The 26,643-nt window shown below is 37.4% G+C and overlaps 1 protein-coding gene across 1 annotated transcript in view; it reads right to left on the bottom strand.

Annotated features, from left to right (window-relative positions):
- Positions 1–4,078: 4,078 nt before the first annotated feature.
- Positions 4,079–26,643, bottom strand: part of atad2b (ATPase family AAA domain containing 2B) — a 133,028-nt gene continuing 110,463 nt past the window's right edge. Inside the window, exons 27-28 of the mRNA XM_055185682.2 lie at positions 7,927–8,055; positions 4,079–5,062 (exon numbers count right to left, since the gene is read on the bottom strand). Of these exons, the coding sequence (XP_055041657.2) occupies positions 5,021–5,062; positions 7,927–8,055 (171 nt within the window). The 3' untranslated portion in view covers positions 4,079–5,020. The remainder of the gene's footprint in view (positions 5,063–7,926; positions 8,056–26,643) is intronic.

Below are 26,643 nucleotides of genomic sequence, written 5' to 3'. Positions count from 1 at the left end.
ATTAATAGAAGCATAATTCTTTGATTTTAAATGCATGTGCAGAATCTCCAAATTATGTTCTTTCAGGTTTGTCATGTCATTTTGAAAATATGTCAGTGTTGATGTTATCTGACTGTTGCGGTAATGAGATTTTTTAGGACAAATTTTTTAAATTATGTTACAAAAAGTGTTAAATCATAAGTAACGTTTTTAAAGGGGGGGTTTAATGGTATTTCAAGCATTCTGACTTATTAACACAGTTATAGAGTTGTTTCCTCATGCTAAACGTAGGCAAAGTGTCAAAAATGCAGTTGGGCGTGTTTCAGAGTATTTCTGTGCTGAATGCACTTCGCCAGGGTTCGTACAAGTTTCGGCTATTTTTTTTCGATTACGGTTCTAACTGACGTTTCAGGGGTTTTCGATACGTACCACTTCTTTATATGGGCTTCCGCCGGAAAACTTCCCCCGGAAAACCCCGCCCAGCCGTCAGTCAGCGGGAGACGCTAGAGCTTGCTAACAGCTTATCACGCCACTCAGCTTTGTTTAATTTCAAAAGTCAACAATGGCACAACAAGAAGTGTGTTTTTGGATGTAAGGAGAAGACATCCAGCCTTATGGAAACAATGGATATAGTTTATTATCCGGATTAGCAGCGGAGTTTTGCGTGTGTGTTTGATGCAGTGGATTTTCAGAACCGGGTCATGACGAGTTACACGTGGTAAGTAAGACTTCTGTCTTATGTTGGAAATAGGCGCGTGTATATTATAAATGACACGAACATGTAGTGAATCATAAGTTAAAACAGTGTTGTATAGTGTTGCATGACTCGTACTCGCTCCTCCCGTGTTATAACTCCTCCTTCTTCATTTTTTCGTACGTTATCGGAAAGATTCGATAAAGCTAATCTTTCTTTTATGAATCTGATTAAACTAAAGACTCTTCAGAGATATAAAGGATGTCATACTACTCTATAGGTACTCCAGATTAACATCAGAAATGCAGAAACAGCGTGTGTTACGTGAGCTTTAAATTAATGTTCCCATTTACTCCAGACAAAAGTAAATTTAAGCAATTTTTACATTTTCATGCTTGACATTTTTAAAACCCTAACAGTGTTTGATATTCAGCTCGTCTAGATTTATTTTTTTTCTGCCAAATGGAAAAACATCAATATCTGAATGAATGGGACTAAGGAAGTACAATATACGCACGTCAGTAAGACTTTACGGTAGATCAAGAACCGCTTTTTCACAATATATTTTGCGGAAAAACACAGACATTTGCATCCGTCGAATAGGGCTTTAGTCTAGGACTAAGCTTGAACCTTATCTGTGAAACCAAGGGCAAGTATATTTTATTTTCACCTGGGTATAAACCTTGGCTTCAGTGCATTAAGGTCATTCAGAATTGGCCCTTACATGCCCTGCTAGACACTATCATCCTTTATGAATGCATAATTTGTCATTTAAAAAAGAGGAAACGCACAAGATTGTTCAGTTTGCACCTTTTATTCAAGTATATCACAGCAGTTTATTTCAGAAATTACAGTAAATATAGCATTTCCAAAAGGACTTTCACAAAAGAAGGACTGTGGTAAAGGACAGAACAATGTGGTTTGGATTTGCTGCTTAGTAAAATGAATCGGGACACACTTTTAAAAAAACCTCACCCCGGTAAATCAAAACATAAAGAGGTATAAATCTACCAATTACATGGAGTTAACTAAATATTAAAACCCATTATTTGCAAACCTCTCCAAAATAGCACACCGACTGAGACTTTTCACCTAGCATTTAGACTGAAACGTGGGATTTAGTGGGTTAAAGTGATGTGTTTCTAAAGCAAATACTCAAGTCAACTAAATATAAGACATAAAAACCTTTGATGCCCATAACTTCATAACTGCGCCGTAAAAATATGAATGTGTGAGTGTTTCTTTGAAAAAAAATGCCTGAATCAAATTTAGGACCAATTATGTCATGGTATTTAAAGAACACGCAGTAAAGTTAGCGACTGAAGAACGGTGTACTTTTGAGTGAACACTAATAAGTGGAAAATTGAATCAACTGATCCTTGCAAACTAGTATCTAGGAGGAAACAAGAGTACATTTCTTCATTGCTACACAAGCCATGTCAATGTGTACTTTTACCACCACCCTTTATGATAATACTTTAAAACCAAAATCATTTCACTGTCACACTTAAAAGGGTACATTACCGTAGCAGAGACCTGAGACCAGTAAACCAGTGTTGTAGTCGAGTCCGAGTCAAGACCGGGTCCACATCCAGATTTATCTGGACTCGACTACAACAACTCGACTAAAACCCCTTTTTCTTAGTCACCCAATACCCGCTACAAATTTGTAAAGATGTGTAACAATTTTCCAGTTGGTCTGTGTTGAACTCAAGACATTTATAGATGATGTTTAATAATTTAATAAATAATAAACGCTAACAAAGAGAAAGCGAAAAAATCAATTAATGCAACGAACAGATGTGTATGACAAAGTATAAACCATTCGAAAACACGACCTGGGTGTGAAAATATCAAAAGGAAATCATGGGATGCAAATGTAGAAAACGGAAATATACAGTATATAACAAATCACCGATATCACAATGCCATTTCTTTTCTCGGCTCAAACGCAGTACAACTCAAAAACGAAATACAAACAACCCCAGTAGATTTCGGCCACAGCAGCCACACGAAGCGTCATTCATGTACGATCCGGTACCTTCTGAAAGGTGCGGAGATATTAAAAAGGTCAAGAAACACTGTTGGGACAGTAAACAGCTCATCATTTATCTCTCTCACTGCTCGCTGAGGTAGCCGTGTGGTTCTGTCTCATACGCACCGCAGTCGTTTTTTTTTCTGTCATTTGCATATGTCTTAAAGTGTTTTTTTACCTTTCCGTTTATAGCACCGAGACGAGGTCGAGCTGATCTTGAACCAACGTTCTTTACAGACGAAAGATGAAAGTTGAACTTGGTTAAGGCTACATGCGACTACACCAAACTAAAACCATGTTATTATGCGATATGGATTTAGGATTTAACGTTAGACGGTACAAGTTAGCACAAAGCGAACACTATAAAGAGCAAACGATTTAACGAAAAAAAGTACAGTAATGCCTTATGTTTAAAACTAAGCACTGACTAGACTGTCGCTCTCGCGTCAACGATCTTAACAATTAAACATCAGCGTCGTTTTCCAAAGCGTACTCCAAAGTTGTGGCATTATAATGAAAAGAAACGCACAATGGAGTTTATCTCAAGCAAACCATGAGGAACAGATGTCTGGGTTATTGACTGAAACGTGTAAACGACGAACAACTTTGTATGTTTATCTTAAAGCTACAAAAAAGCTTTTAATAAGATTAGCCCTGTGGCTCGTCCAATGTCTCGCACAACCGGGATGGTCTTTAGTCTGTAAGATACTATTTTAAAGGTTAAGGCACATGCTAGGCAGTGCAATCTTTAGGTATCTAGTTTCAAATCCAGTTTATACCAGAAAATACTAAAAACAAACAAATAAACAAACAAAATGAATCTACATCATGAGCTACTCCTAAGGTGGACGTGGAATGGCTTTCGAATATTCTAATACCTTTATTTTTCCTTAAAGGGACACTCCACTTCCCTGAAAAATATGCACACTTTCCGGCTCCCCCAGAGCCAAACATCCGACCCTTACTGCTATGGAATCCATTCAGCCGATCTCCCGGTCTGGCGCCAGCACCCCTAGCATAGCCCAGCATAATCCATTGAATCCGACTAGACCATTAGCATTGCGCCAAAAATAACCAAAGAGTTTCGATATTTTTCCCATTCAAAACTTGACTCCTCTGTAGATACATCCTGCACGAAGACAATCGACGAATCAAAAGTTGCGATTTTAGAGGCAAACACGGCTAGGAACTATACACCCATTCTGGCGTAATGACTTTGCTAAATACATCAGAATAAGAGTATAGTCCCAGCCACATCTGCCAAGAAAATCACAACCTTCAATTTTCCGCCAGTCCTAGCACACGATACAACCACAGAAGAGTCAAGCTTCAAAAAGGAAAAACATCAAAACTCTTTGTTTTATTTAACCTTTTGCGCGATGCCAATGGTCCAATCAGATTCAATGAACCATGCCAAGCCATGCCAAAAGTGCCAGCGCCACCCGGAGATCGGCTGAATGGAGTCCAAAACGACAAGAATCACATTTTAAACTCCAGGGGAGCCGGAAATTGAGCATATTTTCAAAAAAAGTGAAGTGTCCTTTTAAAATTGATTTCATACGACCAAAAGTAATAACCTTTGTTATTTTGTCTGTTTTCTATAAATTGTTTCATTTCGTAAGGAAAAGTTCCTAGACCTCAGAATCAAACGATTAACATCCAGTAGAAAACAATTAAAATCCTGCAAAAATCGCGTCTGTATAAAATAGCGTTTAATTTGATTTGATAGCAGGAGTATCCGTGTGGGTGTTGATAAATCCCATGCTGACAGAGTGTGACATCACAGGGGGCGTGGCTGGACGTCTGGAAAGCATAGTTTTTTTTGTTTCCATCGACCTTTACTGTAATTCGTATCGCACCATCCATCTACAGTTTTTCCCCTGCTGGTGAGAATCTGTCACTGCGTTGTGTGTGTTTGCTTCCAGTAAACAAGAGGCTGAGGTTGCACGGTGACATCACACAATCGTTTATTCTGTACTGTTTGTGTTTTCTTTGCTCGTTTATGAGGAGAACCAAGAGCAGGCGACGAAAAAACAATAGCACCCAATAGCACCAAAAACGATCACTGTGGCAAATATGAGAGTTTACAAAAAAACACGAACGAAAAGAACGAAACGTAAGTTTTGTGTTTGGTTCTGTAGACTGGTTCTGTCCAGGTACCTGAGAGGATAAGCACCAATATCGCCTTTGTTTCGACTGTCTGCACCTTTCTGTCCGTGCTGTCGTTAAAGACGGAGACGTCCGGACTCTCAGCGTGTTGGCTCAGAACGCTGCACTTTCTCTTGCGTATCTCTCTGAAAGCCCTCTTTTCATCACAGGAATGTTTCGAAATGCTGAACTTGCCTCTCCATCGCCTGCAAAAGACAGAAAACAGGGTCTCAAGTGGCCAATTTTTGGCACGTCTTCTGGTTTTGGCTTTTGTGTAATACATGTAAACATGCTGTGGAAAGTATAAAACAGTGACCCAGAATGTATTTCTTTCAGACTGATATGATATCATGATTATACAATATCACATTTTATATTGCTCATAAGGTCATGGGTAACAGCTTGAAATGTACAGCTTGAATGCAGTGTCTGCATTTCAGACTTTTTTAAGAAGTCAAATAAATATTTGGTGTCCCCAGAGTATGTACGTGAAGTTTTAGCTCAAAATATCATATAGATAATTTATTATAACAAAATTGCCACTTTGTAGGTGTGAGGAAAAATGTGCCGTTTTGGGTGTGTCCTTATAAATGCAAATGAGCTGATCTCTGCACTAAATGGCAGTGCCGTGGTTGGATAGTGCAGATTAAGGGGCGATATTATCCCCTTCTGACATCACAAGGGGAGCCAAATTTCAATGACCTGTTTTTTGCTTGCAGAGAATGGTTTAGCAAAACTAAGTTACTGGGATGATCTTATTCACATTTTCTAGGTTCATAAAAGCACTGGGGACCCAATTATTGCACTTCAAAAGTCAGATTTTCATGGTATGTTTAACATAAATAAATGAAAACAGTGGACAGTAACACACACCTATATGCGAGTTCATCATTTGTGCCCTGTATTCGGCTATGTGAATAATAACCACAAATTATTAGCGAATAATTATAAAATAAAAACTGCATGTAAATAGGAATGAAAAGGTTTGCTGGAGTATTAATGGGATTAATATCTTAGTCTGAATATTGAAAATAATCACATTACTGGTGTACATGTAAACATGTTGTATGAAGTCTGTCTGGAGTTTAACTTTGGACAAATAAGACTTTACTTTGGCAGGAGCTACGCAGCATTATATAACAAAAAAAATTAATCAAAATGTTTTCCTTTTTCACATTGTGTTTGCTTAGGAAACTGCTTTAGCTATTTTTGCACATCGAACTCTTTATGTTTGATCATCAATAATTACCCAGAATTAACCTTTAAGACTTTCCCAAGGCACTAAGATTCCCACGACAACAAGGGAACATTTAACAAAATCGCATTCAATTTCAGCTTTTCTTTGTTGATCTCAGCTCCAAGTCTCTCACTACCAAACATTCAACAATCCAATTGAAACCAGAAAAGGTGAATATAATCCAAACATACAAACACAGGCTTTCCAGATGGTCTTGATTTTGAACCATCCTGGAATTAATAAATACGGCTCCATTAGGGCACTCTCGAAGACGAAATGGTACACAACATGCAAATTAGCTTTCAGTCACGCCGGCCATAATTCCTTGGAGCAATTCTAATCCGTTTCTGCTGGGCAGCTACCATTACTATTGTATCGGAGAACAGCGCACATAATTTCCCAGGAGGACCGGCAGCATCGGCGCGGCGGCGTAATTTAAACACACAGCAGCTGTTGAACGTGCCTGAGTTCGGTCTCTATATATCTATCTCATCTGAACTGCCGTCATACACGACACATGATTGAAGTGAACATTAAAGTGATCGGTGAGCACACCGGTACAAGCTAGTTAATACTGTTATGATATTTTGAATTCTATACTGATTCAATGATTGCGACTGCAAAAAATTGTAGATAAAACATAATTTGCATTGTAATTAAAGGTACTAAAGCACATCACACAGATGTATCGTCTAACACTGCTGCCACTAAATATTGCATAATATTGATTTGTATTATATCTGAGGCAATATATCTCTATAGCCAATAGAAAAATAACATTACGTGCATGTTTTAAAAGCTGGAATCTGTAACTTTTTTGTAAAAATAAACAAAATTAGTGTTGAAAACTGCCTATATTTTCCTTATCATGATTCACAACAGTAAGTTTGTAACAATAATTAATAAGTTGAACTGCCGGGTCCGATTTCACGTTTTTTTTAAGCCACGTAAATATAACAGATTGACTATTACTATGAATGGGGGAAATGCAACACTAAATATGGCCACTCCGGTGACAGAAGTCCCGCCTTCCAGATGAAAGAACCAATCATCAATCGAATGATGATTCTCTGTGGGAGGGGCTCTGTACGAAGTTGCATGAGGCGATTGTGCACATGCGCAGCAGATTTTTTTAATGCAATATGAGCTTACAGTATCCCAACCAAGGCATAAGGGTCTTATCTAGCGGAACGATTGCCATTTTAGCCGCATGACGTGTCAGTGTGACCTCACGTATTACATAATCTAGTGTTGGGCGATATGCTCCATTTTGAAATCGTCCTATTGTCAGCCTGTGAGATCACCAATGCACGATAGTATCGGGGGGCGGAGCACTCGTTTACGCATTTATTTATTTGTTTATTTTTTACTTATTTATGACAGCTCGGGTCGCTTGGAACCCCAACCGAGGTGGTACGAAAAAAAGTATCGGGGTACCACGTACTGCACCTAATGGAAAAGCTCCCAAAAGTAAGCTGACCCGACCCAAACTAAACCAAACCGTGGGGTACTATGCAATGGAAAAGCGCCATTAGGGATTTTATCATATGACTGTAAACATATCGGAAAAGACTGGGCATGATCAGTTAATATGACCAAATTACATTCATAATCTGTGCAAAAATCCTCAGGTGTGTCCCCATCTTAAAGATGGTGATAGATAGGCAAAAGTTACAGATTGCAGCTTTAATCTCAGACACCCTTATAAGTCACTGCCTCTCACATACAGACTTCAGAAAGTGTGATGAACAAATCTAATTTATAACATCTAATGTCACTGAACATCATATTGATCTATCTGTGCATGTGTGTGTGTGTGTGAGATCACTCAACCTCGATCAGACGGCTCTTGTCGTAGTCTCTGCGGTGCTGGTAAATACACTGACTGAGCACCGAATAAAGTCTCTCCAGTTGATCCACACTGAGACCGGCAGTTTTCGAAACCACCTGCTCCAACAGGCCCTGAAAAACAGAAACATTAGGTTCAATTCATTCAGGTACAGATGGATGTAAAAACAACTCCATTAAGATGATGTTGGTAGTCCGTGTTGCAAGATTTGCCAATGTGGTACTAATGCTCTTAGCGTGGATGCGTACCAATATTTGATTTGTTAATGGCAGACATAAAAAGACTCGCATAATAGGATTTCTTTTAGAGAAGCTCCTACTTTAACAAGGCTTATTTGATAAAGTCGAAGCATTTGGAAGAGAGGTAATGAAGGTAATATTTACACCCAACAAGCATCAGCCATTTTTGTTAGGGTTACGCTGATATACGGCCAACAGAAATTCTCATTTTAATTGTCTTTTGACCAACTCCAGCAAACAAATAACATTTCAGTCAAGTGTTGAAGCCACCAATGATTGTAGAAGCGTGAAGAGGATTCATTTAAAGCTAAAGTCTAATGACGTTGTTTTAGTTTTCACAGACACGGCTACAAACAAGTAGTGAAGGAAATAAGATCTGACAGCTAATGTGGTGCGGGCGGCAGGTGCGGCGCCAACTTCACAGGTGCCAAATCTTGCTCATGCACGTGACAAGTGAAGAAAACCAAACTGTGCTATAAATAGAAACGTATTCAACAACATTAAATCAGGTCTTCACAAAACAACAATAATTTTTTTTCCGAGCTCTTATGTACTGTATTTACAGTAGTAGCAAAAGTGATGTATGAGGGGGATTTGTATAATATTTGCTTTTAATGCCCTCTTAAGTAAGATTAAACCATCAAAATATGAACTTTATGGTACAAAAAAAAATTTTTTTAAGGTTTGATAAGACAAAATAATTTGGCAAAAGGTAGTGGGTTGAGGTATCTAAATTTAACTTACACAGGGTATATGCAGGAATCATAGAGATGAATTTACTACCTTTACAACTTTTTTTACCACCTCATCAAGCAGCAGCCCTTTTTTGGGGGTGTGGGATGGGTATGCAAAGCACCACTTACTACCTACTATAAGTATAAGTGTCACACCCATCATACATATTAGGTACACTAATGTTTAATTGTGAAACCATAGCTCTTAGCCCTGGGATGCAAACTCATCAGGGGTGAAAAATAAGTCAAAGACACAAGCCTTCATACATATAAGGTTCCCAAACCTTAGTTAACTTCAAATTCAAGGACCTTTCAAGGACTTTCCAGGTCCAATACCCTCAAATTCAAGGATTAAATGTGGGGACACATTTCAAGTAAGAGCAAGGTTACATCGTGTTACCTTTTAAGATACATTGTTACAATTCCCTTTTGAGGGAACTCGCGCTGCGTCACTAAGGGTGATACTTTGGGGACGCCTCCAGGGGTAAGTGCGTCTGAATGTGTATATCAAATTCAACCAATGGTGAAACTTAACGACAAAGACAGGGTGATGCGGGAGCCAGGAAGTATATCGCTATCTGAAATATTGCCAAAGACGGCGTTACAGGGACGCAGGAAGTATTGTAAGGGAGACGCAGCGTCTCGTTCCCTTCTCAGGGAACAACAGTTGCATGTGTAACTCGAGATATTTTCATGTGTCAAACACAAGCATTTTGGTATGAATCAACATTCGCATACAGAAGATATAAGCATTTATAGATCCTTTTCATATCTAGCCCCTAAGCTCTGGAATGATTTACCAAATAATGTTCGAGTATTCGAACACTTTAAGTCTAAACTTAAGACATTCTTCTTTAACAAAGCATTCACATAACTATCCCCCAATAGTTAGTTTGTCCAGAACAAAGCATTCACAAAACTCATCTGGGTAATATACTTATGCCGCAATAGTTAGCCTGTCTGGAACCAAGCGGATTTTAAAGCACAATACTGTATGACACTTGCATTACATGTGAACGGCCCGTACACTAATAGGATTCTGTTTCTCTCACCCTGTCTCATCCTCAACCCCGAGGACAATGAGACAAACAGATGCAGTTCCTGCTGCTGTGAGGGTCATCACACCACTGATCTACTGGCTGCCCTTCAACGTGATGCCCAGACGATGCCTGACCAACGACCACCAGCTGAACCAGTTTAATCCACTTACCAGTTTCACATCCCTATCGTGTTTATATATTAGGGCTGTTGAAACGAATTTCAGTAATCGAATATAATTCGAATATTAAAAAAAATAATACTAATCGAATGTTAAAACTACTATTCGAATGGGATTAAAAAAATAGATTTAAAAATATTTTTTTATGTGTTCACTATCTAACGCATTTATGCTGTTAAATACCGCTAGCTACCTCGACCCGCATTTCCATCGGCTAATTCATTTGAAACAAGACCAGCAGCAGGAGGTACGTGAGAAAGTGAAAGCGGAGCTGATAGCGATTGCGGAGGAAGGTTATGAGGAAGACGAGAACGGAGCAGCCAAGGTGAAGAGGACAGTGTCAGGAGAAAACCGCTCTCAGTGCTATGGATGACCGTTTTGGGAATGTCTTTAATGCTAATTTGTTTGGATACGTTTGTCTTTTCGACCAGTGACAAAATACCTGTTCAAGATCACACTTCCTCTAAGGTGTGTTTAAATGAAAAAAGAATAGTGAAATTGGAGGCCAGGGGATGTGTGTGCTGTGTGTAAGTATTGTATAACTAATATGCGATCTACGCAGCCCTCATACGTAAACAAAGAGAACTGCGTTGATAATGAAATGTTTCATTAAAGTTGACAACTTTGTTAATTTTGTGTCTAAGCTTAATCATTAATTAGCAAGAAAGCTATCACCTGTTATTAAATAATTACATGTTTATTAGTAATACTGCAATGTCTTCTAGTGGACATAATTTAAAACAAGTCAACTATACGAGCTCATAGTGGCATTGGCAATGCCTAAGCCCGTTTTTACAACATGTGTAGATAGGTATAGTAAATATTAATAAGTCAAATTTGAGCATTAAATAATCGATTATAAATCGAATATTAAAATAAAATAATGAATGAAATTTGAATGGGATAATAGAGGAAGATTGACAGCCCTATTATATATATATATAAATATATATGTATCTCCCTCAAAGGTTTTTCTCCTCCTAGGAGTTTTCCCACAGGGTTTTTCTCCCAGGGTTTTTTTTTCAGTTTTTTGCTTAAATTAGCACTTTACTGTATACGTTACATTATTACTACGCTTGCTTGTACGTTTTATTCTTAGTCGCTGTATTCTGCCTCATATATTTTCTATCGATTATTCTGTGTTTTCCCCTACATCTATTCATGTAAAGCTGCTTTGAAACAATTAAAAATTGTGAAAAGCGCTATATAAACAAAATTGAATAATACACAGGGAATAATATGTTTTTTTTGTGCATAAAATAGATTCAAGCACTTTCAATGACCTGTATCTATGTATGTATATTTTCAAAAACTTCCCAGGGCCTTGATTTTCCCCCCCAGATTCACAAACTTTCAGAGATTTCAAGGACCCGTGGGAACCCTGTACATACATACATACATACACGCACACAAATATATGACAGTTTATATATCAATTTTAATTTGCATTTTATTTATTTATAGTAAATCTTATTAATTTTAGCATCTTAATTTTTAAATCAAATTTGAAACGGTTAACATTAGTTAATGCACCTTAAACTAACATCAATTACTGTAATTATATAAACAAGAATTAAATAAATGTTTATATACAATATATTGTTCATTTTTTGTTCATAATGCATTTACTAATGTGAACAACTTCTTGTTTGTTCTGTTCACATGCAGTCATAGCTCTAATACAGTATGAATATGAACCCTGAACGAGCCACTCAAATCAAACTCGTGTACAATTCGACATACAAATCTTATTAAAGGTAAAAAAGTGATTTAGTTAAGAGCAGTAAGAAATTTTCCCTCAATGCTGTTTGATTAACACTAGTATTATGTTTAATATTTTCACTTTTGTGCACATTACATGCCTTTTATATGTGCATATATTTTTTTGCTGCATTTCACCTGACTGCAATTTGTATTTACATGACTAAAATGGTGGTTCATGTGACAAAAAGCTTGTGAATACATTTACACGTGGGGCTTGCACCTTAAAGTGGGTGAAAAATAAATGATGAACATTAACCTTCAAAAGATATTCTGACCAGATGCACACCAAGCAAAACAACTGTGACAACATACAGCACACGTACACTCGAGAAGATGAGGTCAGCCATCTTCAAAAGCTATTAAGATCACAGCGACAGCTCATTAAAGCAAATCATAATTACTTTTTGGTTTATTCTCAGCTTCAGAATGAAGGTATTTACTGTTTGGACTCACATAATTAAAATACTTCAATGTGCTTTCAATAAACAAGTTCATCACGATGTTCCTTCGGCCAATCGCGAGCGGGCCAGATGATTCTGGGACAAATTATTACTCCACCTGCCTTTGGTTTGTGAGTCAATATAAACAGTGCTGGCGTCTGATAAGGTTTGAGTCGGGATGAACAAAGAGCATTTAGACACAAAGGCAGCGTGTGCACAGATTACCGATGGACGGTTGTAATCGACAACTTGTGTTTGGTTTTAGGGAGGTATTTAATGAGAAAACTCATCCCCCGTGGACAAGAGATGACAGTCCCAGACAGCAATGAAAACAACCAAATGTCTTTGTTAAAAACCACTGGAGGACAATGAAGGTAAATGTAAGCACAATGGAAAGGAATGACGTAAATAAACAAGCTTAAGCTCAGATCGTGCTTGGAAAACAAGTGAAGATTATAAACTTGTGGCTGTTTTTAGTTACTGATAATTTATCAGCGTCATTAGACTATTAAAAGGTTAACAGCATTTAATAACGGGTTTTTACTTTGCTAGTTTCCAGAAGTGTCTTTTCCCATTGTGTCAGATGCTAAATGTACTTGTCAATGGATAATAAAGTCACACAAAAAGAGAGACCACTTCAGATTTGCCTTTAATCTTCTTCTACATTTCTATGTATGGCAGTCATTTCAATCCAGTGTTTGTTGAATTTCAACAAAAGCAAATGTCAGGAGTGACAAAAAGTCACCAACAGCAATGTGATTGAGAGTATGACAAGACATTAAAACTGTGATTTATAAAAACAAAACAAATTTAATCCAACAAAATACTTCAACTCTTCTTAAATTCCTTTTTTTATTGTTTTGTAATGAACTTTTTCATGGCAGTATTCAAGGTCTTAAAACATAGGAACATTTCTGTTATGTTGATCACTTTTGATCAACACTACATTTTTATATTCTGAATTTAGGAGAAGTATTATTATTATTAAAATATTATTCTGTGAAAGGCACTCGTATTGTAACCGCGACATGCTTTTAAAGCGATAATCCAGCCAAATATCAAAATGACCCCATGATTTACTAAACCTCAAGCAATCGGAGATAAATTATGTCCATCATCTTTTTAGGGCTGTCAAAAGATTAATCGCGATTAATCACATCCAAAATAAAAATTTGTGTTAACATAACATATGTGTGTGTACAGTGTATTATTATTATTATTTATATATGAAAACACACCCAATTATGTATATATTTAAGAAAAATTGGTTATATTTATATATAAAATATTTATATTCATATATAATATAAATTATATAAATGTATATACAGTATTTAAATGCAAATATTTCTTAAATATATACCTGAATGTGTGTGTATTTATATATACATAATATTTACATACAGTTCACACACACGTTATGTAAACACAGACTTTTATTTTGGATGCGATTAATCGCGATTAATCTTTTGACAGCCCTACATCTTTTAGACTAACACATTTGGAGTTATTTTAGTAAATGTCCTTAGTCTTCCAAGCTTAATAGCGATAGAAAACAGGGATCAGGGAACAACTTTTGACTTTATACCGTTAAGAACGGCTCCAAGGGGTTAATAAAGGTCTTGTGTGGGTAATCAAAGCAATTTTGTAAAAAAATCTATATTTTAAACTTTATAAACTATAATACTTAGCTTCCAGTAACAGTGCCGTCTTGGACTCATATGAATAAAAATATGTTTTAAATTATGCTTAATACATTTTGTAGAAAGTTTAAATCAATATTTTTACATTTTAAAATTTAGTTTTAACCTCCATATATTAACATATAATTCAAAATGTAGGCTATTTCAGGGGCAATATAAAAGTATATTTTTACAGTTAAAAATATATTTAATTTAAACTTTTCAAACCTGTTTTTCTTCCAATGCGACGTGAATATAAATGCTTTAAAATATATTTATTTTTTAAATATTTTTCAAAATATACAAATTGCCAAAATATATATATTGGTGAAAAATACATTTTTGTAAACATATTTCAAAATATACTTCAGTACATATATCTTTTGAAAAAAATGTGTACATTTTGAAATATATTTTAAGTATATAAGTTTTATTTGAAAATATATTTTTTGCTGTATGGGTTTTTCTAACAACATCGCATTGATTACCCGCAGAAGACCTTTACCTTATTTTCCGGACGTTTTTTTCGTATTTTGGCTGGTGCTGCGTCTTATACTCAGGAGCGCCTTTTAAGTCAGTATGAATTAATTTTGACATTTATGAGACAAGAGAGGCCATTACCTAAACAGTGACACGGTACCCTTTGTTACCGCCTTTACTGACGTAAAAACCAAAGCGGAAGTAATAGCGTCTGCCGGGCCACTCGCTTTTTTATGGTAACTTTGTTCATCTGAACACTTAATTCTGTGCTGTGTTAACAAACCATCGTATTGGATTAATACTGTAACATCTATGACTAACAATTGCGTTTTGAACATTATATGAAACCTTGCATAATGAAAAAAAGATGTCATCAAACACAACATTTATAAAACTTGATTACTTCATGTGTAACGTGATTTTTCGTTCCAGTCTGTTTGATGGGCATCAGCGTTTGAGTTAAAGACAACAAATCCCATCAGTCCACGCTGCTTCAGAGCATCATTAATCTACGTCATTGTTATTGATTTGATCTGGCGTCCTCTAGCGGCGCGGATTATACAAATTGCATCTTTAAGTGCTCAAAAGGTAAAACATTCGATTCCCAGGGATAAAATGCGTAGATGAAATGCACTGTAAGTCACTTTGTATAAAAGCACCTGCCAAATGCATAAATGTAAAAGTAAAATTTGAAGTAAATATCACACACATATATACAGTCAACATATTTTTGGGGCCATTGCCCCTTCTTAATGTCACTGAGTGTGTCAGAGAGGTTATGGATGGCAACCTGTTCCTCATTTCGAAACACTTCATGCAGTCCATTTGATTTCTGCTACTCAGTTTGTAATAACCGGACCAATCCAACTGTAGATATGCAGAAACACAAAGTCATTGTGGGTATGCAACACTCGCAGCTCAACTAAGGAACTGACAATCGAACATAGGCAGCCCGCATCAGCGCCATGTCTTAACGTGTCAGACCATGTGTGTTAGCATGCACTAGGGTCAAGGCGGCTTTTTGTATATTTCAATATTTAAATTTTTCCCTACATACAATACACACATCTGATCTAACAAGAGAAAAAATTATAGTAATTTGATGCTTCACCAGCCCACGCAGACACACAAAAGGTCAGTAAATTGCAATACGCAATGCGAAGCAAGAATAAATGAAAAATAAAACTGTTAGTCTGCGTGAGGAAGGTTTTTTCGAAAAAAAGGTCAAAGCCGACTGCCATATGTTGTTTTTAAACTTTTATCAGCAGCAAAATATAACAAAAGGCCACATAAAGTTACTTAACGCTAAACAAAAACTGTAAATATAATAAGAATGCATACTTTCTCAGTGGCATCAGTGTCAGAAGCATTACAGTATGTGTTAATACCAAAACTGTAATTTCTTAAAAGTAAAGGCAATTTTTAATGATTCATTCTGAGAATGTGTACATGTGTTTAATTTCATTTTAGACGGGAGTGAAGATGAGAACGAAGGTGAGAATCTGCCTTGTTATTAATTTTAATACACACTCTTGTGTAATTCAGCTGAAGATATAAATAATACATCTGCCCGTGAAATGAACCAAGAAAAGCTAAAAGTTAAGATTAAAAAATAAATCCTTATTTTCAGATGCAATGCAACTCAAATGATGGCCGTCTTATAAACAAAACAAAGTATGTTCTAACTAACCAGATCAGTCGAAATATATATCCATGTAAAAACAAAGGGCAAACAAAAAGATGAAAATATGTACGTAACACTTGAGAGTTTGTGCACTGTTGTATAGATGGTTTTATCGGATGCACGCGCATTGATACGGTTGCGCATCTGGATGGAACTTAACTTCTGGTCTTTGTTTGTTTAATGGTCTGGCTAGTTGCGAAACTGAACTCTGGAAAAAAACCTTGATGATAATAACACACATTTTGTTTCCTAAAGACGTGGAGAGACGACGATAATGGATTCCTGCTTTTTAAAGAAAGGTTTGGCAACCAAATTGTAGTCAACATTGTATACATTAATTTCACACAGTAATGTTACCTTAGTGTGGTTTTTGATACGCTTTAGCTATGATTTGAACTTAGGTAATCTACTTGTTATTTATATAGCTTAGTAAAATGACTTTTTTTATTGATTCTTTGCGTAAGTTTACCAGAAGTTACGTTTGGTCCACGAAAGCCGTTTGTTTATGTTGTTACTGCTAAAATCCTATACATGATGTAACCGTATTACGTTTTAACCTCCTAAGACCTGGTGTCCCCACATATCTGGACATCACATTTTTTGTTGTTTGCACCATAATTCTTAATTCTGTGTAACTGGAACATGTTGTACACAAATGTGGTTTATGTTTAGAGAAAAATATATGGTTATTTTATTTATTGGTTCTTCCTAAAGCCCCAATTTATAGTCATGCGCAAGTTCTACACCATAGCTACGGCGTAAGCTATCCGTAGCCTGACGTGCACCTCACAAAGTTTTTAACAGCGTGTCAGTGTCACGGTGATCCGTGTCATGTTTTGTTTGTCTCTCCGATTACGTCACATGGACATTCACGGACTGATTCATCACACCTGTTCCTTGTTAAGTGTTGTGTATTTATACTGCTGTCTGTTTCTCACCTGTCGCCGGATCATTGCCATTGTCATTACGTTCATGTCTGTTCCTGTTCCTTCTGTTGGATGTTCCTGTGTTTACCCGCCTGTTGTTTTATTTCCGTTCTGTTAATAAATGTTATTTATTTCATGGTGAACCCAGCACTTGCGTCCTCACTCCTGTTACCAGTCGTGACAGAATGATCCGGCCAGACTGGACGCAGCGGGTTCACGGAGGGCGGCTCCCCCAGGAGTTTCGTCGAGGGGGAGTAGTGACATCGGGGTTCATTCCCCATCAGCCCCGATGTCTCTTGGGGACCACCGTGAGCGATCGCTCGCTCCTGCGAGCATGCGGGAGGAGGATCGGCCCAGGCGGTCCCCCAACGGTTGAGTCGTCGTCGACGGTCCCTCGGAGAACCACCATCCTGCTCGCAGGGGGATCCGGAACGGACCACGCCCGATCATTTCCCCGGGGTGGCTACCGTGAGAGGGTCTCCGTTTCCGCGAGGGGATGGGAGATGACTTCCGGGGGCAGCTGATCGTCGGCGATTCCCAGGAGGGGGGTAATTCGTCTGCCTCGGTTCTCGGAGCGATCGCTCCGGTTCTCCTGGCGCAGTCCGGCCTACCGTTCCTGTTGGTCTCATCCCGGCGGCTGCCGGCTTCGCCAGGGTCCCCAAGCCCTCCACCCCTCCCTTGGACTCTCGCTACCAGACTTTTGTGTTTGTTTTGTTTAGGTGAGTGTCTGGTAGCCACTCTTAGAGGGAGGGGTCATGTCACGGTGATCCGTGTCATGTTTTGTTTGTCTCTCCGATTACGTCACATGGACATTCACGGACTGATTCATCACACCTGTTCCTTGTTAAGTGTTGTGTATTTATACTGCTGTCTGTTTCTCACCTGTCGCCGGATCATTGCCATTGTCATTACGTTCATGTCTGTTCCTGTTCCTTCTGTTGGATGTTCCTGTGTTTACCCGCCTGTTGTTTTATTTCCGTTCTGTTAATAAATGTTATTTATTTCATGGTGAACCCAGCACTTGCGTCCTCACTCCTGTTACCAGTCGTGACAGTCAGTTCTACGCAGACCACAAGCACTGTGATTGGTCCACCAGAACCCCTCTCGTCAGGAAGAAAACAGAGAATGGTCAAGTTGAGGAGCGATTTAACTCAAACTGCAACAAAAGTCGCTATTTATTTACTTCCATCAATGCTGGTCTTCTCAAATCATACACATCAAGTTGCCGTTTCTTCTTCGTTTGTGGGTAAACTTGCCAAGCTTCTTCTTCTTTGACGGTCGCGCTGCTACTGTGGTTACACGAGTGGATACTGCCTACCAGCGGTCTGCACATTGGCGCGGACGACGGCGCAAAAGTATAAATGAAAACCGACACGGAACCTACGCCATCGCGACTACGCCGTAGGTCCTATGCACAACTATAACGAGAGCCCTTAACCCCAGAATAGCTGGAAGAAATAAAAAAAAGACAAACCAAAGCCCGGGTCTTAGGAGGTTAAGCTAGTAGTTCTTTTTTTAGGCAGGCGTGAGGGTTCGTGTACAGTGTGTGTGGTGCAAATTTCATCATCAGAATAGTTTGCGCACCGCCGTTTTTTGTAACTGGCGTACTTTGCATGCACAGGAGAATGTAGTATGTAGCCTAGAAGATGCATTGCATTTTGTCGCAATGAGCATGCGTTGAATGCTGTGTACACGTACGAGCCAAATAAACTATGCTTTACCTTCCAAGGCGTATGTATGCGTGCATGTAAAAAACAAACTATACTCCAAGACATTCAACATAAAATCAACTGTCAAAATATCCATGAGCCCCTATGGCCTCATTCAGGTTTCCCACTCTAAGGCAAATGTCAAATTCCCTAACTTTTCCCTGACTTTCACTGACAAAAAAATCTGAATTTCCATGAATGGAGGAAACAAGCCGCTGTTGTGCTCAGCACTGAGCAGACAAAAACCAGCAACAGACAGCAAAAGTGTCTTTAAAAGGGTGGTTCCTACATGGGACTACAGACATTGTCTGAACCGGGACTTTAACCGGCATCATGGGCACAATTTCCAAAAAATATTAATTCAATGAGTATATGTCCTTATCAGTTTTGTGCCGCAATCTTTTGGACTGGCCTACAAAAATATGTCATCCCTGTGGCACTCTTCAACAACACATACAATGCATGAAACAATGCAATGAAAAATACGTTATAGAAAAATATCATTTTGATAAATGGAAACAAAAATTTAAAGTGACAAACAAAAAAAAGACTTTGGAAGACCTTTAAAAGACCTTTTAAAATTCCATGATATTCCAGGAATTTCCACAGGAACCCTGTCAACATGTAAAATGTATCTGCAAAATTTAGTTTGATTTGAGCTGCTAATATAAAAAAGAAAAAAAATGAAGGCACAGAAGAAAGGGTCTAAACTGCTAAACTGAATCATGTCTAGTGCAGTTTGAGCAATGCAAAATTTCAACCTGTCAAACCCGCAACTCTTGCTCTAAAACAAAGTGGCCTCTTGTGGCCAATAAGACTCGTTGTTGTCATTTCCAGTGATGGCATCAGGAAAGATATCATCAACTCTATGTGATATTTTATTTCAGTAACGCCTCTGCATCTATTACCGAGAACTACAATGCATCAGTGATGCTGGCCACATCAACAATAGACCCATCACGGCTCATTAGCACCGTCTAAACAGAGACAACCAGCAGACAATCGTCATTTTTTTCATACAGATGTACTTTAAGTGCAGGTAGTCTCGCCTTTTCTCAAACAGCCAGACTGTTTTGTTCTGATCCGAAGTTTAAATGAAAAGCTACCCTACTGTAGCACACGTCTATGTACGGCCTAAGTATGAGTTACAGGTTGGCAGATGTTGTCTGTCATGTGTTGTTCATCAGTTCAGTGCAAATCTACTTTCTTTCAGCTTTTTTCACACCAAAAAATGCAGTGTTGCTGAGAAAGCAGAAGAGATTGGAACGAAGAATTGTGTGAAGGAGGATTTGCTGAAGGTAAACATAAATGTGATCAAAGCGTAACTGAATTAATTATATGGTATAGACAGTCTGGCATTGACAACTTTACATTCAGCAGCAGACGTTCAGGATGTAATTTGACAATTTCTATCTCCACATTTCTTTCTAAAAGCATCAAAAGGTTGGTGCTTCATTTTTTATTAAATCAAAAAATAAATATAGTCATAAAATTTGGCTTTAAAGGGACACTCCACTTATTTTGAAAATAGGCTCATTTTCAAGCTCCCCTAGAGTTAAACATTTGATTTTTACCTTTTTGGAATCCATTCAGCTGATCTCCGAGTCTTGCGGTTTCACTTTTAGCATAGCTTAGCATAATCCATTGAATCTGATTAGACCAATAGCATTAGCAATATTAGCATTATATACGCAAAGCATGAAAATAGTCCCCTTCGTAACTTTCAATAGCAGGGGACTATTTTCAGGCACTGCGTAATATCATTGCGCCTGCTGCAGGCATGTTACGGCAGCAAGTCCTTGATTATTACGCCAGAATGAGCCAAATCAGCCTAGAAAATCACAACTTTTAAATTTTCTGTCATGATGTAACTACAGAAGTCAAGTTTTAAATAGGAAAATATCAAGCTCTTAAGCGCGATGCTAATGGTCTAATCAGATTCAATGGATTATGCTAAGCTATGCTAAAAGTGGTACCGCCAGACTCGGAGATCAGCTGAATGGATTCCAAAACTGTAAAAATTAAATGTTTAACTCTAGGGGAGCTATTTTCAAAAAAAGTGGAAGTTCCCTTTACAGTTTTATAAAGAAATTCTGATAATGTCATCCAAAATGTTTATGTCTTTCTTTGTTCAGTCAACAAGAGTTTTTTGAGAAAAACATTCCACGATTTTTCTCCAAATAGTGGACCTCAACGGTTTACAGTTTCAGTGCAGTTTAAAATTGCAGTTTCAATGCAACTGCAAAGGGCTCACAAATGAGGTACCGTATTTTTCGGACTATAAGTCGCACTTTTTTTATAGTTTGGCTGGTCCTGCGACTTATAGTCAGGTGCGACTTATATGTCAAAATTAATTCATACTGACTAACATGAACCAAAAGAAAACATTAACGTCTACAGCCACGAGAGGGCGCTATATGTTGCTCATGTGGCCTACCCCTGAAAAAAACTGGTAACTGAAACATTAACTTAAAGACAACGAAGAAAGACTTAAACAAAATGCCCCCAAAAAGAATAATAATTTTCTAAATAAATGCGACTTATAGTCCAGTGCGACTTATATATGTTTTTTTCTCTTCATGACACATTTTTTGACTGATGCAACTTATACTCCGGAGCGACTTATAGTCCGGAAAATACGGTATAAGGGTCTTATATAGAAAAAAGATCGTAATTTTCCCCAAAATAAAAAAGTTACTTTTAAACCACAACTTCTTGTCTTGTACTAACCGTGTAACTCACCAGCGTTATCTTACGCAATCACGCCCGAAAAGTCACGCACACAAAGACGTATGCGAAACTGCAGTGCCAGTTTTTAAAAGTGTGGAGGAAGAGGACCGTTCTGACGTGTTTGTATGGAGAATGACAGTATTTAATGTCTTTGTGTCAGTTCATTGATTAAAATGGTCGGGAAGTGTACATTTCATATATACTCACCTAAAGGATAATTAGGAGCACCTGTTCAATTTCTCATTAATGCAATGGTGTAATGGTGTGGGGGATGTTTTCTTGCCACACTTTAGGCACCTTAGTGCCAATTGGGCATCGTTTAAATGCCACGGCCTACCTGAGCATTGTTTCTGACCATGTCCATCCCTTTATGACCACCATGTCCCATCCTCTGATGGCTACTTCCAGCAGGATAATGCACCGTGTCACAAAGCTCAAATTATTTCAAATTGGTTTCTTGAACATGAGTTCACTGTACTAAAATGGCCCCCACAGTCACCAGAACTCAACCCAATAGAGCATCTTTGAGATGTGGTGGAACGGGAGCTTTGTGCCCTGGATGTGCATCCCACAAATCTCCATTAACTGCAAGATGCTATCCCATCAATATGGGCCAACATTTCTAAAGAATGCTTTCAGCACCTTGTTGAATTAATGCCACGTAGAATTAAGGCAGTTCTGAAGGTAAAAGGGGGTCAAACACAGTATTAGTATGGTGTTCCTAATAATCCTTTAGGTGAGTGTATGTAACGCGTGACCTTTCAACATGATTACATAATAAGGAAGGCCGCGCTGGCGGGTCACATGGCTAGTGCATGATGAGAAGTTGTCGATATTTATTGTTTATTTCTTGGCGAAAATTACAATCGTTTTGCCTTGACTGGAATAATTTTTAGCCCTTTTGGGATTTTTTTATGAAAGTGGAGTTTAAGCAATGGATATTTTTTCTTTCTTGTGATAGTTGGTGAATATGTCAGACATTTCAATATGAGTTTGGGTGGGAAGAAAGAAAAATATCAGATAAGAGGAAAGGACGACTTTCTTTGTTTACAAGAACATTGTAAGATGACGTGGTGCTGCATGCTTTAAAGAAAACATTTAGCAAGGGGTTAAAACGTCCACTATTTCCGAGGCAAAGACAGATTTAAACAACCATGTGCTGCGATCACATTAAAGATCCTGAGCACTCATTAAAGACAACCTTTCCAAATCTCTAGGCTCAACTTCTGAATGTTTCTCTAAAATTATTGTTATTATGCATCCAAACACTGTACGTAATATGACTCTGGTTTTCTGCAAAGCACAAAAACATCAAGGAAAGATGAAGCCCATAGTTTTCTGTGATGGCCTTTAATTCCAGATGCCTTTCAGAGCTGCGCTGAAAAATGCCAATAGTAATGAATGCATCTCCAGTCGATGAATATGAATGAAGCGCTAGGAAAACAGTCCACTTTCCATTCCTAATATGTGTCAGGCATTTTGCCACACCAACCAGAAGATACCCGCGTAAACGGCAACTCTCACCTCACTTCAACGGCAATTCAATTTGTTCCGTAAGCCTGGGATGAAAAAGCAATTATTCACAGCATCCGACACTTCACGATCTGTTTCTTAAAGATATCGGCCTTTTCTCGGTAAATGAACAAATAAGCTGCAGGATTAGTGCCACACGTGCTCCGGGCCCTTCGCCCCCCATTGCTTCCTGCAGCCTGGTGGCCGGAGAGGCATGGCGAGGACCGACGGTCTGGAAAAGGAGCTATGGAGGTGATTGATGTCGTCTGGGGTGTTTTTTAACGCTGATGGTGTGATGGAAGAATCGCTGTGGGGTGCGTTATGTGAATGAGGCACTTTCCTCAATCTTTTACTCTTCAGATCCTCCTGTCAACTTTGAGATCTACAGTTGGCACTTTCATATTAGTGCGAAGTTCACTCGGCATGCCTGCCACTTGCTGTGTTAAAAGTGTGAGCCTTTGACATATGTCACTCGTTAGTTAACACAGGATGTGCATCATATCGAATCTTAAATATAGGGTGTGCTTGTAATGTCATACTAGTATAACAATAAATCTATTCTTTATCTCACATGCATGTTTGCTATTTATTCACATACATAATTGTGACACACTACTCCTTTAATGTGTTAAGCATGAAACACAGCGATGCACATTACGTCTTGAAATATTTATTTAGTCAATAATTGTATCTCTTAAAACTCATCTTTGAGCATCTAAACAGCAAATGTAAAAAATTTTCTGTGACAATTTCTTCATGCATTAATATAGCTTGAATGAATCTCTACACCCTTGCCTTATTTAGTATACGTAGATCTATGAATATGTGAATTAGTACCTGCCTCCACTTAATTGCAGCAGGTCAAACCATAGATATACCTGTACATAGATGCTGCATTCAACAGTTTAAGACGCGTAGCTGCTAAGGCCGGTTTTTGGGTGATTCTCACGAAATCCAGATTTAGAAGGTGTCCAGCATCAGATTTTTTTAAAAAGCCCTTGAAGCCTTTTTTGCACATATAAGATTAAGGTGGTTTTAGATGATTTAAAAATATTTCAATTTTTTAGATTATCATTATCAAAAATTATCATTACCGTAACATGATATTACATTAAATATATGCATTTACAAACTCATGTTTCGGTAATGAGAACTAAAAAGTTGTCTAGGTACTATGACAAACAACATTTTAACTTTTATCTGGAGAGAAAAAATAAGAACTGCTTACATGGTAGCCATCTTGAGTGTCACAGTCAATTATGTCCCTTCCAGTATTTTTTTTTTATGTTAGTTCCTTGAGGGCTTAAACAATGATTGAAAATTGTTGCGGAGGATGAGAAAATTGGTCTTGGACACATTTATATTTCTTATTATTGTCTCTACATTTACCAATGATCACCAGATACCACATGTTTCTTTACTGTAAATGTTTATAGTATAACATGCACTAAAGCTTTTTATTTTTTTTTAGATTTTTTAATTATTAAATATTTCCATGTCAAAGACCCCAAATCCAGTCATGGACACGTTGTGGTAATGAAAATTATCGCCTTAAATGTGGAAAAAACAAAAAAATTAATTTGTATGATGTCATTTAAAATCATGTGCAAAATAGTACATGAAGAGATGTTTGTAACAGTATGCTTCTTATTTTGATACTCTTACTTTGCGTTTACTTTTTTTATCAAAATGTTTCATGACACCTCATAAGTCTAATTTCGCGAGAATCACCCTTTTCCAAAACATGACACTTAACTTGACATATATATTTTTCTGGCGCTGGTTTTATCAGGTTATTCATACTGCACGTGTAAGCGGCGCATGCTCGCGTCACAAAAGTAGCAACATACCCCAATTCTTTCAATGCAAACAAAATATTATGTGCCTATGTAAATGTAACAAAAAAATGAGTAAATTCTATTTTTTTTTAAATCTATTCTTGTTTTTAACCAAAATTTGAGTAATTTAGGTAATTCTAAATTAACAAATTATTGAGTAAATTCAACCTAATTTTATCATGTAATCAATTTATAAGAAGGAAGTTAATAATTTTGTGTCGAAACTATTGAATTATTTTAGTAAACATTAACTATCTAGGCAGAAGACTTGTAGTTCCCAGCATGCTTTGCATGGGACTGCATTTGGTCGCTATTTTATGTTTATATTTAGTTTTAACTAAAACGAAAGACTTGTTTTTAAACAAAAGAGTGTTTAATGTTCATTTATCTTTAAGATTTAGAAGAGTTTCTGTTTCTTCTCTGAGTTTTGTGGATACCATCATTCAATCAGAAGAGTGCTGCTTGTGTTTAGACTGTAGGTGACACAATGAAAATCATGATGTGTTAATTCACTTAATGATCAACAACTGTGCTAATGCCAACTCTCTTCTTCTTGCTTAACATAATGTGTTATGTAATAATAAATATGTAAAGAAAAGAAAAAAATTATGTCATTAAATCAGGAAGACTCCATTAAAGAGGTAACCAAAATTGTTTTGATAACGATAATATATATATTTTTTTTACAGTGTAGTTTAACTTTACCTAGTAAACCCAAGTAAATGTTAGTTTAAATCAGTTTTACTTAATTTCAGAAGTGTGCAAAACTTGCAAACTTATTATAACAATTTTTTTTCAGTGTACTTGTTGCTAGGGCTCTCACAATGATTAAATAATCGTCTCATTGCAATTGTTTGACCTCATTGCGATGATTTCAGCTCACCACAATGATTGCAGATCTCTCTAAGAAACACAAGGGGGAGCTGCAGCGCTTGTATAAACAAGACAGTATCAGATTACGTTTAAATGTGTGCTATCTGTATTAATATTTACTGCCAGGTAAATCTTGCAAAATATTTGATTTAAATATCACAACTTGTAAAAAATGATTTCATAAACAAAGAAAAAAAATGTATGAGAATTAAATGTCAAAGCAATAAAACGTACAATTCGTCAAAGCCCTAAAACAGACAATTAATCGTCACAATTAATTAGACAATTAACGGTCAGACAAATTTCATAATTGTGACAGCCCTATTTGTTGCTTAGTGGTGTATGTGAACATGTAAACCAGAAATGCTCAGGCTGCGCAATTCGACTATATCGAACACTGACTCATGAGTTGAGTATGTGCGCTTAATCTGCGCAGATTTTATAAAATTCGGCAGAAAAGGATGTGACTATAAATTGTGAAAGATAAAAACTGGTTAGTGATTTGAGATTGTAACCACAACAGCAGGAAATAATCTTTATAAATTTATTTGCCGCGTCCTTGTCCAAAGACTGATCTTGCAGACCCCCCAACCCCATTTTTAAAAACTTCGGATTTAGACGAATCACAATTATGACCTACACTGGATCCAAAACAGCTAATTTTGCTGCTAAGTTTGTATCCTCAAACACATTTCAAACACAGCTGTAGTCAAGAGTCCGTCGATAGAGGAATATAAACTCTCTTATGTATGCACCGGTGCTTTCAAAGAGTGAAAATAAAGTGAAACAAAACCAAACTCGTTTGAAGTAGAAAAGAAGCTTGAATGTGCTTGTAATAGGGAAAACAAAATCAATGATTGCTGCCCTAAAT

Source organism: Misgurnus anguillicaudatus, chromosome 18 (genome assembly GCF_027580225.2).
Source record: "Misgurnus anguillicaudatus chromosome 18, ASM2758022v2, whole genome shotgun sequence".
Classification (NCBI taxonomy): domain Eukaryota; kingdom Metazoa; phylum Chordata; class Actinopteri; order Cypriniformes; family Cobitidae; genus Misgurnus; species Misgurnus anguillicaudatus.
The sequence above is the reverse complement of the archived record's forward strand: the minus strand, read 5'-3'. Positions and strand labels throughout refer to the sequence as shown.